General features: G+C 41.4%; 2 protein-coding genes across 3 annotated transcripts in view; one reads left to right on the top strand and one right to left on the bottom strand.

Moving 5' to 3' along the window:
- The window catches only part of LOC123508898, a 3,050-nt gene extending 897 nt beyond the window's left edge, over positions 1-2,153 (bottom strand). Inside the window, exons 1-2 of one of the 2 annotated variants that reach the window (XM_045262907.1) lie at positions 2,094-2,153; positions 1-635 (exon numbers count right to left, since the gene is read on the bottom strand). The exon at positions 1-635 is cut by the window's left edge and continues 897 nt beyond it. In XM_045262907.1, the coding sequence (XP_045118842.1) occupies positions 189-629 (441 nt within the window). In that variant the 5' untranslated portion in view covers positions 630-635; positions 2,094-2,153 and the 3' untranslated portion in view covers positions 1-188. Of the gene's footprint in view, positions 636-2,082 lie in introns of both variants that reach the window. The other variant, XM_045262906.1, reaches the window with a different exon arrangement.
- A 4,117-nt stretch (positions 2,154-6,270) lies between these two features.
- On the top strand, positions 6,271-11,066 carry LOC123508896. The gene is made up of 6 exons (XM_045262901.1): positions 6,271-6,295; positions 8,068-8,198; positions 8,551-8,700; positions 9,090-9,269; positions 9,777-9,877; positions 10,776-11,066. Exons 2-6 carry the CDS (start codon positions 8,070-8,072, stop codon positions 10,927-10,929), a joined length of 714 nt encoding a protein of 237 aa, XP_045118836.1. The 5' UTR covers positions 6,271-6,295; positions 8,068-8,069; the 3' UTR covers positions 10,930-11,066.
- Positions 11,067-11,551: the final 485 nt, after the last annotated feature.

Below are 11,551 nucleotides of genomic sequence, written 5' to 3'. Positions count from 1 at the left end.
TCAAGCCATGAGCATTTCAGATCATCTCATCTGTCTATAGTTGTACTCTAGCTCTGTGAAATTCGCGTAGAAATAACCCCAGATATAATAACAAGACTCATACTAAGCATAGGAGTTCACATGCATATAAATAAAACACAAAAATGCCCACGGAATATTACTACTACCATCATCCCGCCAGTGCGCCCTCAGTAGGTCTTACTAATGGCTTGGTACACTTGGGAAGCCAGGTGGTACATATCGTGGTAGGAAACCTGAAGAGTACGGGCGTCTTCAGGCTGCATGTAAGCGAGAACCACCAGCAAACCGCCCACCAGCAGCACACCCACGATAATGAAAGAGACCAGATCGCTGTCCTTCTTGAAGTCAAACATTCCTCCCTTCTTCTTGTCTTGCTGCACTGGGTAGTAGTACACGTAGTCCTCGTATACCGCGCCCTGCTGTGGGTCAGGGTACGAGTGAGCGGGTGTGGCAGCGTTGGTTGACGGGGCGGGGCCAGGTGCAGGGGCAGTCTGGGGGTAGTTCCCAGGAGGTGGGGATGCGCTTTGTGATGGCGGTGTGTGGCTGACATCCCCTCTGACGCAAGCCACGACGCACGCCGCCAGTACTGCCGTGAGAAGCCGCTGCATCGTGACCTGAGGGAGGAGAAATAAGAGAGAGGGACTTGAGTACTAGGAAGAGAAAGTGGATATGACATTAATAAGACGCATCTCGAAACCTGAGTACTGAGAAGAAAGAAGATGAAAGAAAGATGATGATACGCATTCCGATACCGTGTATATGAATTGAAAAAGAATCTAAATGACGGAAAAGACAATGACGTCAATGAAATGTATCTCGAAGCTTGAATACTAAGAGAAAACAATGAAAAAATAGTAGTTTCAAACCTTCTATATGAATTGGAGAGGAATCTGAACACAACACAAAGGAGAAAGAGGAACATAAAAACCATAAGGGAACGAAAATCACTGGTAGGAAGGTGATAATCAGTGACAAGGTTGTGGAAAAGATACATGACGAAACTCTTCAAGAATGACCTCAAAAAGCAACAAAACTTCTCTCACTATTCTCCTGCTCTCTCTGATTAAAAGCTCAGTGTTTCTATTCAATGCATCTAATTGCCTTTTAGAATAATAATGGTAATAGTACGAACAGTATAGTATGAATAGAATAACAGTATAGATAAGACAGGACACCATTTCACCACCTCCACCACCACCACCACCACCACTACCACCATCGTACTCTATAGTAAACACCACAAATGCCTTTCCTGGTTCTAAATAAAGCCACGTCAGTTCTTTCTCTCTCTCCCTCTCTATTTCTCTCCTTCCTGACCCTTATCCTACCCAAACAAAATGGACAAATACACCGTGAGATTTGTATCGCGTATAGAAACGAGAAGTGAGACGAAACACTGAACGTCACTCGCTCACTCACTCACTCACTCACTCACTCACTTATTTACTTACTCATTCCTATCCTACTGACAGCTCGCTAAAGAAAGTTAGATGGGAGGAAAGAAGCTTAAATTCATTTACTTTGATATTTGGGATATTTTGTTGATATCTGCAGTGATTGGAGGGTGAGAGAAGGCAAAATCAGGAATACGCTTACTTATTGCTATCTTAATTAACTGCTTAGATGTAAATTAATGGAAGAACCTTATTTTTTTTTTTTTATCCTTGCAGCGATTGACAGGTGAGGGAAAAGGAAACAGGAAACCTAACTCCTCATCCCTATCTAGATTACCATTCAAACAGATAAATGAAGAGGAAAAAAAAAGCCTCGATGTCTCAATCTCTTCAGTACCGTGACGCGTTTCCATATTCATTGAGCTTACTATCTGGTGATTTTGTACAGGTTCAGAAACTCATGTGGGGGATTAGACTAGTGAAGACTGTGGCCATCAATCTTCTGACCTCCATAGACCTTTCCTTATGTCAATAAAATGGTCTAATCACACTCGAAATCTAGGTAAAAAATCTGTCTCGGTACTGAAATGGTTAATAACACTAACAGATAGGTAAAAAAGTTATTGAGAGCAAGATGAGACAGACACACATTCACTCACTCGCTCACCTTTCACTCACTTGTTCCTATCGTGGCTGCAGGTTCCTGAGCACTGGCCTCGTGTGTGTCTAACCTCGCGTTTTTCAAGCACTGCCTTACTACAACAGAGACGATGGTTCTTATCCCATACAGGGGCGACCTTGCCTTCGTGTGTGCCTCTCATGTGTTCAGTTATTCACACGACAATTCCTCCTCTTAGTGTTAAGTCTACCGCGTCTCGTTTTCTGTGTTTTTTGTCTCTCTAACGTGGACTTGTTTTTTTTTTTTTTTCTGGATGTGTGTTTCTTTTTTGGTGATGTTGCGTGGTGGTGTAAGATGTGAGATGCTTAATGTTAAGCTTCCGTCACCTGGCAACCTAAGGTGTTATTCCTGCCCCGTTATTCTCCAGGTAACCTTCCCCAATACCTAACCCTCCTTTCTTTCCCTCCCTCCTTCCCTCCCTTTCTCCCTCCTTACCTGTCTCACCTCAGCCTACCTGAAAGCACCGTTTACCTACAGGCATAGATCCGCCTCCTCCTCCTTTTTCTCCTCCTCCTACTCCTCCTCCTCTTCCAGCTTCCCTACCTTTTCCTTCTCCTCTTCTTCCTTCTTAGCATCAAAGGAAACGTGTGTTGTTGTTGTTATTTTTATTTTTGTATTTTGTGGTGTTCAAAATACGGCAATCTTTGAGGTGCTCGTGGCGAAGTGGATAAGAAGGAGGAGGAAGAGGAGAAGGAGGAGGAGGAGGAGAAGAAGAAGAAAGAAGAGAAGGAAGAAAATAAGGACAATAAAAGACAACAGAAACCATTAGCCATATTCTCAAGACTGTCTCATCTTTTCATAACGCAAAAAATCATGTTAATTTGTCAATGAATCCGTATAAAAATTTCTTGAAAACACGTGCAGTATCAACTAGAGTCTCTTTTCAAACTGATGGAGAGGCAGCGCAGAAGTGAACCGCCAAAACATAAAGAGGACACAACAAATAGGAACAATAAAACTGAAGCCTAAAAGAGACGTCATTTTAAGCTAGACTAACAGAGAAGCCGGAAAGATGTTTTGAGTTCAGATGGGAAGAGGAGGAGAAGGACGAAGGAAGATGAGGAAGAGGATGGAAAGGAGAAGAAGGAGGAGGAATGATAGCAATGGTAGCCGTAATAGTAGTAGTAGTAGTAGTAGTAGTAGTAGTAGTAGTAGTAGTAGTAGTAGTAGTAGTAGTAGTACAAGTAGAAGTAGTAGTAGTAGCGGTGGTGGTGGTGGTGGTGGTGGTGGTGGTAGTAATAGTAGTAGTAGCAGTGGTAGCAATGGTTGTTGTTGTTGTTGTTGTTGTTGTTGTTGTTGTTGCTATGGTTTTGTTCGTTTATGAGAAAAAATAAGAACATGAACAAAAACAAAAACAAGAAAAATAAGAACAACAACAACAACAACATGAGGTCGAGGAGGGCTGGGAAAGTTCTTATACGGGAGGAGGAGGAGGAGGAGAAAGAGGAGGAGGAGGAGGAGGAGGAGGAGAAGATGGAGGAGGAGGAGGAAGAGGAAGAGGAGGAGAAAGAGGAGGAGGAGGAGGAGGAGCTACCCACATACCTACTCAAGAAGGGGACAACTTTTCTACCTGACCCAGAAAAGGGATGTTTGGAACTGCAGGTGTTAGTAGTAGTAGTAGTAGTAGTAATAGCAGTAGTAGTAGTAGTAGTAGTAGTAGTAGTAGTAGCAGTAGTAGTAGTAGTAGTAGTAGTAGTAGTAGTAGTAGTAGTAGTAGTAGTGGTAGCAGTAGTAGTAGCAGCAGCAGTGGCAGTGGTGGTGGTGGTGGTGGTGGCAGTGGTGGTGGTGGTGGTGGTGGTGGTGGTGGTGGTGGTGGTGGTGGTGGTGGTGGTGGTGGTGGTGGTGGTGGTGGTGGCAGTGGTGGTGGTGGTGGTGGTGGTGTGGTGGTGGTGGTGGTGGTGGTGGTGGTGGTGGTGGTGGTGGTGGTGGTGGTGGTGGTGGTGGTGGTGGTGGTGGTGGTGGTGGTGGTGGTGGTGGCAGTGGTGGTGGTGGTGGTGCAGTGTGGTGTGGTGTAGTGGTGGTGGTGTGGTAGCAGTTGTTGTGGTTGTTGTTGTGGTGTAGTAGTAGCAGTAGTAGTAGTAGTAGTAGTAGTAGTAGTAGTAGTAGTAGCAGTAGTAGTAGTAGTAGTAGTAGTAGTAGTAGTAGTAGTAGTAGTAATGAATTCTTTACGTGTCTTTCACAGGTGTCAATTAATTATCTTTCTTTTCTTCTTTTCGTGTATGTTGAATAATTGAGAATTTTTCTTTTCATTTGTCGCTTTCCTATATGTATCACCTTCTCTTCTTTTATCCTTCTTTATTCCTTTACGTTAACTTTACACCTAACTCTCATTTGTTCTTTTCAGTTTTATTTTGAATTTCCTGTATCTATTTTTAGAAGCTGGCGAAAAATTTGCTTTCTATCCCACCTGTTTTATTCTCTGTTACTTTATTTCATCCAGTTATAATCAAGAGTATTTTTCCAGTTTACAATGTAGAAATCTTGTCACTCTGCCTTTAGAACTGTAAAAAAAACAACTAAAAATCGCTACTATTTTTTCAAGGCCACGGAGATGATTAGCGGGTTTTCAAGAGTGTAGTTTGATTGATCATAATATGCATGTTTACAGTAATGTGAAAGTCGCAAAATTCCCATTGCTCCAAATACAGAAGCATACTTTTACAAACATAAATCAAAATGCTGTCACCAAGTATTCTTCAAGATTAGGCGATGCAGAGTAACAAACATTAGTTAAATAGTTACTACCACTACTACTATAACTAATATAAATGCATTGCTCAACGTAAGACAATGTAACCAATATAGATGCAGTGTCTAGCATGTATAGCATTCTAATTAACCTCTTCAGTACCATGACGTGTTTCCATATTCATTCTGCTTGCCATGTGGTGACTTTATACAGCTTCAGAAACTTATGTGGGGGTTAAGTTAGTGAAGACTCTGGCCACTAATCTTCTGACCTCCGTAGATCCTACCTAATGTCAATAAGATGGTCTAATCGTATATAAATCTCAAGTTAAAAATGTGTCCCAGTACTGAAGCGGTTAAGTATGGTTTTCTTTTTAAGGTCCTATGAATATTCAAAACCTTATACACAAGGTATTTACAAACTCATTTTCTTTCATACCAATCGCAAACACATGATGAATCAAGTCTTACCGTATCAAAGTCGTGCATTCATTTCCCTTAAGTGTTTCCTTTTAAACAAGAACCATCGACCCGTCTCCTGCAGCGCCTGTCTTCTACATTTCCCGAGTATCGAACAAAAAGATGAACATCGCGAAAATCATGTAAGAACCGAGAACCGAGAGAAACTGTATTAGTAATCAGTCCCGTTTTTTTCTCACCCATCTCTCTCTCTCTCTCTCCTTTTCTCCCTCCCTCTGCTGTCTCGGGGCCTAGATAGGAATTGACAAGAGCATACCTCCACCCTGGGCGCTCCCACAGCCTTCCCAAGCCCTCCTACCCTCATCGCATTCCCTACACAGTCTTCCTACGCCAACCACTCCTTCCCTTCCTTACCCTACATCTATACTCTCCTCTCTTCCTGTGTGACTTAACTAATTGCTCTCTCACTGAAGATTACACTTTACAGGGTCTCTTTCTCTCCAGTTTATCTCTCTATATACAGTTTTCATATTTCAGCCACTTCTTCGCTTGTCTTTTCCTTGATCTACGAGTATAAATCTTCTAAGTATTCCCTTTTTCTTCCACCAGATAGATGCATTTCCATCGTCCTTATCACATGTTCTACTCGTCTCTCTTTCTGACACGCCTAAGCTGTACCTCTTTTGGTCACAAGCATCTGTCTGGTGCCTTGTAGAAGCTTGTCGGTCATTACCTTATGAGATGTATGAAACAAGTGCTCGATGTGTAGATGTAAATGTTAACCACCTATTCTTCTATCCTCCCTGCCATCATCTTTTTCTTTCCCTTCGTTCCTTTATCAGTTTCCCTTCTTGGCACTCCTACACGGACCGCCGTCACTGCACTTCTACCTGCCTCCTTCACGGTACCACCCAGTTAGACGCCAAAATCATACCCGCTCCACCTTCCTGTTGCCTTTAAGTGGGAGAAATTTAGCCTCGTGTCCTGCCCGAGTGATGCAACGAAGTGAGAAGCTCTGAGGGTATATAAAGGGGGTGTCTCGCATCATCACGGCCAGTTGCGAGCATATCCACCAGTGTTGAAGGAAGGTTAGGTGCGTCTGTCTCTCTGGCTAGCGTGTGTTTCTGTGGAGCTTTGAAACTGAGCAGAGGTAGGAATGTGTGAAGGAATACCGTTGACTTTGGGGTGATAGTGAGATCTTGTGCATATCTTGTTTTCTTGGATGTTTGTGACGTTAGTGCATGGTGATTTTTTTTTCGTTTATTCTTTCTACATATATTTGTGTTTTTGTGGGTATTTTGAGTAATGTATATAATGTAGATCAATAAACGGGTTTTTGAAAAGTTAATGAGTGTTCTGTAGCGTTCTTTCTCTTGTTCTCCTTGTTCTTGACCCATGAATGTGCCTTGTTGATGATGCTGTGAAGAAAAAGAAAATGGAAGTATGAAATGTGGAACAACTGTTTGACTAATTGAAGTGAAGAAGAAAAACATGAGTAAGAAATGGAAAAAAGAAAAAGGAATTCAAAAAGGATACGAAGCAAAACAAGAAGAAAAGCAACAATAACAACTACTACTACTACTACTACTACTACTACTACTACTACTACTACTACTACTACTACTACTACTACTACTACAAGAAGACGAAGAAGAAGATGATGAAAAAGAAGAAGAAGAAGAAGAAGAAGAAGAAGAAGAAGAAGAAGAAGAAGAAGAAAGAAAAGAAGAAAGAAGAAAAGAAAAGAAAAGAAAAGAAAAAGAAGAAGAAAAAGAAGAAAAGAAGAAAAAGAAGAAAGAAGAAAAAGAAGAAGAAGAAGAAGAAGAAGAAGAAGAAGAAGAAGAAGAAGAAGAACGAGGAGGAGGAAGAGAAAGCAGAGAAAGAAAGAGATGAGACAGAGAATCGGAAAACTATGTCCCATTTTCTTTTAATTCATCCAGAGAGAGAGAGAGAGAGAGAGAGAGAGAGAGAGAGAGAGAGAGAGAGAGACAAAGGTCACTCCCTAAAGAAAACGCAAATTTTCCTCACCGTCAAGATAGTGATGCCTAATGTCTTTTTGTTTCTTTCTTTCTTTCTTTCTTTGTGTTTGTGTATTTTGGTTTATTTGTCTGTTGTTGTTGTTTTTTTCATTGTTCGTGTGTATTTAGCATTTCCAAGGAGTACGGTGTGTGTGTGTGTGTGTGTGTGTGTGTGTGTGTGTGTGTGTGTGTGTGTGTGTGTGTGTGTGTGTGTGTGTGTGTGTGTGTGTGTGTGTGTCCTTTTACATACAAGATTACACATAATCTGAAATTTTCACTAAAGGTACACAAGGAACTAACTTATAAACTAAACACGCGGATGAACAGATGAATAGATAATTAAATAAAACAAGCCACACTTTTCTAACTTTCCCTCAAACGATACAAAAAAAGAAAATTATCTTCGCTACATCTTCTGTATTTCATTTTACAATATTCCAATCATGAACGCATGGAAAAATAATATTAACATTAAGAAATATTATATCTTGAAATACGAAAAAAACATTGAATCTCTTGTGTTGCAGAGAGAGAGAGAGAGAGAGAGAGAGAGAGAGAGAGAGAGAGAGAGAGAGAGAGAGAGAGAGAGACAGACAGACAGACAGACAGAAATGTTTATTGACCACAGTGTGTAGATACCAATTTTCATGATACATAATGCTTATACACTCTTACAGATAGACAAAGAGAGACTGACTGACTGACCGACTAACTCACTGACTGACTGACTGATTAATTGACTAAAACATAACCATCTCACTGATTAACTAACGAACAAATCAATGAATATATTATTATTTTTCTTCTACAGTTATCATCATTTCCATTTCATTTCCTTCTCTCCCAGAAATGCTGAGGGCGCTGGTTGTGATGGTGGTGGTGTTGGTGGCGATGGTGGTGGAGGGAGGGACGGCTGATCACGTGACTCCCTCCAAACACTCTAAGCTCAGGATCAGAAGGGATTACGGCATGACCAATGTAAGGATTCGGATTCTCTTCTGTTTTATAAGGATACTGAATTATGGAGTCTTCTGAGATTATTTAGTGGTTTAAGGACCTTTTTTTATTTATTTTTTAATATTTCTAGCATTTCTTTACGTTTAGAAATCTTATCTAGTCTCTCTCTCTCTCTCTCTCTCTCTCTCTCTCTCTCTCTCTCTCTCTCTCTCTCTCTCTCTCTCTCTCTCTCTTGATGCTCCTTTGCTCTATAATAAAAAGAGAAGAAAATATACGTGTACCTGAGAAATATTTAAGGTTTAAGTAATTTCTGTAGCATTAGGTAACCATCTCAGGCTTTCATTTGAGTCATGTTTCTCCTCACTACTCTCAGGATCCCGTGATGAACGACCCCCAGCCAGCAGACGACAGCGGCTTCTACTACTACTACTACCCGGTAGAGGACGACATCAAGGGCAAAGAGAAGTACAAGGACGACCTCTATTATAAGGACGACAAGGACTACAAGTGTTCAGCAGAGAAGGTATTGTGTCGGCTCTCTACTTAAGCAGTTTCCTATTATATTTGTAACCAAAGTGACATCTGCTGTCTTTATTTTTGAGGCTCCTGTGGCTAGAGCTGCCTCCTGCATTTTACGTCGTCATCGTCTTCCTCTCTCACTTCACAATAGTAATTAATCAAGTTTTTTTTATGCTTATACTTAAAAAAATATCTCAGTTGCCAGAGAGAGAGAGAGGGAGAGAGAGCTGGGTATAAGGAGAACGGATGCCATTTTCTCTTTCTGGAAATTCTTCATTTTCATTCATTTCTCTTTAGGTGTTGACACTACATAATCCATCTCTCTCTCTCTCTCTCTCTCTCTCTCTCTCTCTCTCTCTCTCTCTCTCTCTCTCTCTCTCTCTCTCCGAACAGCTGCTGGCGCCTCTAATCATCATCAGCATCTTTCTGGGCATCATCGCCTTCAGCAGCGTGGGTCTCGTGCCTTCCTTCAATCTCCCTCCTATTAATATCCCGGAACTGGAGATCAACAGAGGTAGTAGAAGTTTGGTGTCCTCGGCCGCTGAGTTCCTTCCGTGGGGGACTTTGAATAACGTGAGTATTCATTTTCTTTCCTCTCCTATTTTTCTTTTCCTTTTTCATCCACTTTTTTTTTCGATTTTGAAACATTTTCGCGCCTCACTTCCACTACTTCCAAAAAGCTTTAATAGAAGTTCCACGAGTTCTTAATGGTATTTCTTACGATTCTAGTTAAAGATTCACAAGATCTCTATAGTATTGATAGAAGATGTACACTTTCGGGAAGCCGGTTAATAATTTGTGGCCCGTGGAAACAGTTGTGATGAAAGAACAAGGCGATTACTTCGTTAACACACACACACACACACACACACACACACACACACACACACACTGGAGATACTACGCGTTGTGAATGATAAGTACCCAGTAACTATCGGTCGTTGTCCACAGCATGTTATCTAAGACAGATGATAAAAGTTCGATTCGTTTTTATGAGAGAAACCGAGGCAGGAAGGACTGACTGGCTGCGTTGTTGTTGTTGTTGTTGTTGTTGTTGTTGCTCACTCTTTTCCTTGCCAGATGACGGAGGCGGTGCTGGCAGCTGTGGAGGGCGAGGAGTGTCGACCGTGGCTGGTGTGTGAGTCAGGGCGGCTGGCAGAGGGACGCACCACGGCTCTCAGGTAAGGTAGAGACAGGTGAGAAGTGTGACTGTACTAGAGGAAAGATCAGTGAACTTTTGCACTTGTCCTTTTACTTCTGGTGCCTTGACTACTTCAATACCATGACGCATTCCCATATTCCTTATGGTTACTATTTGATGATTTTCTACAGCTTCAGAAACTCATTTGGGTATTATAATAGTGAAGACTGTGGCCATTAATTTTCTGACCTCCATAGACCTTTCCTGATGTCAATGAAATGGTCTAATCGTACACAAATTTCAAGGTAAAAATGTGTCCCAGTACTGAATGGGTTAAAAGAGACAGGAGTATATTCTGAAACATTTCTGCATTCACCTACACTATTTTCAGAAGGCTCTAGTTGAGGTTGCACAGGTTTTTAGGTGTTTTTGCGATTTTATTGATACATTAACAAGATTTTTATACTACGAGAAGCAGAAACGGTCTTGACAATTTGGCTAATCATCTCTGTGGCCTTTGTAGTGAAAAAAAAAAACAATGCTATTTTGAATACGGTCATAATCGTTCAAGGACTTAACCGATCGTGTTAAGGTGACTAGAGAAACATTTATGACTAGACTAATCATTCGTAGCAAGAAAAAAAACATTCCTGGTGCGAGATCAAAGTGTTTAACCCCTTCAGGACCATAACGCGTTTCCATATTCACTTTGCTTATTATTTGGTAATTTTATACATTTTCAGAAACTGACTTGAGGGGATCAAAATAAAGAAGACTGTGGGTATTAATCTTGTGACCTCCATAGACCTTTCCTAATGTCAATGAAATGATCTAATCGTATACAAATCTCAAGGTGAAAATGTGTCCCAGTATTGAAGGCGTTAAGAATACAAGACTGATCTACCCAATTGTCTCACTATCATTGCCTTCTTTCGCAGCCTGATGGAGCTCCTAGCACCGAGGAAATACCAGCAAGAAGTAAGGATTTTCAAGGACTCGGCGCTACTGAGGACCAGCTGTGACAAGTACAAGTGTAGCTCGTTCAAGAAGCCAGCGTGTGTCCTGCTGCAGGCGATGGGTGGCAGGTGCTAACTTCTCCCGGCAAGGCGATATTAGCTCTCTAAATACTGGTAGTCGGAGTGTGAGTGTGTGTGTGTGTGTGTGTGTGTGTGTGTGTGTGTGTGTGTGTGTGTGTGTGTGTGTGTGTGTGTGTGTGTGTGTGAAAAGATTCATACCGGAACTGAGAGAGAGAGAGAGAGAGAGAGAGAGAGAGAGAGAGGGGAGAGAGTGTGTGTGTGTGTGTGTGTGTGTGTGTGTGTGTGTGTGTGTAAGAGAGAGAAAACGATCAATACCAGAACTGAGAGAAAGGCGGGATAGGGATGATTGTGTGTGTGTGTGTGTGTGTGTGTGTGTGTGTGTGTGTGTGTGTGTGTGTGTGTGTGTGTGTGTGTGTGTGTGTGTGTGTGTGTGTGTGTGTTCTCTCTTCCATATTAACTTCTCAGTTTCATGATATCTATTTTGTTGTCTTCTTTATTCTCTCTTCCTATCGTTTTCACTACTTTCTTTTCTTTCTTCTTCTTTCACCAATAGATATTTATGATGTCAGTTACTCCTTTCCTCCTCCTCTCGATTCTCTACACAGCTGTCCATTCATTTCCTGGAAGACAAAGTATGTATTTATTGTATGTTACTTAGTGTGATTCTATTTATTGTT

Source organism: Portunus trituberculatus, chromosome 25, assembly GCF_017591435.1.
Source record: "Portunus trituberculatus isolate SZX2019 chromosome 25, ASM1759143v1, whole genome shotgun sequence".
Lineage (NCBI taxonomy): Eukaryota > Metazoa > Arthropoda > Malacostraca > Decapoda > Portunidae > Portunus > Portunus trituberculatus.
The sequence above is the reverse complement of the archived record's forward strand: the minus strand, read 5'-3'. Positions and strand labels throughout refer to the sequence as shown.

Coding starts and splice junctions, on each gene's coding strand:
- LOC123508896 (XM_045262901.1), top strand. CDS start 8,070: ATGCTGAGGGCGCTGGTTGTGATGGTGGTGGTGTTGGTGGCGATGGTG. Junction 8,199..8,550: donor GGGATTACGGCATGACCAAT/GTAAGGATTCGG, acceptor CACTACTCTCAG/GATCCCGTGATGAACGACCC. Junction 9,878..10,775: donor GGACGCACCACGGCTCTCAG/GTAAGGTAGAGA, acceptor CTTCTTTCGCAG/CCTGATGGAGCTCCTAGCAC.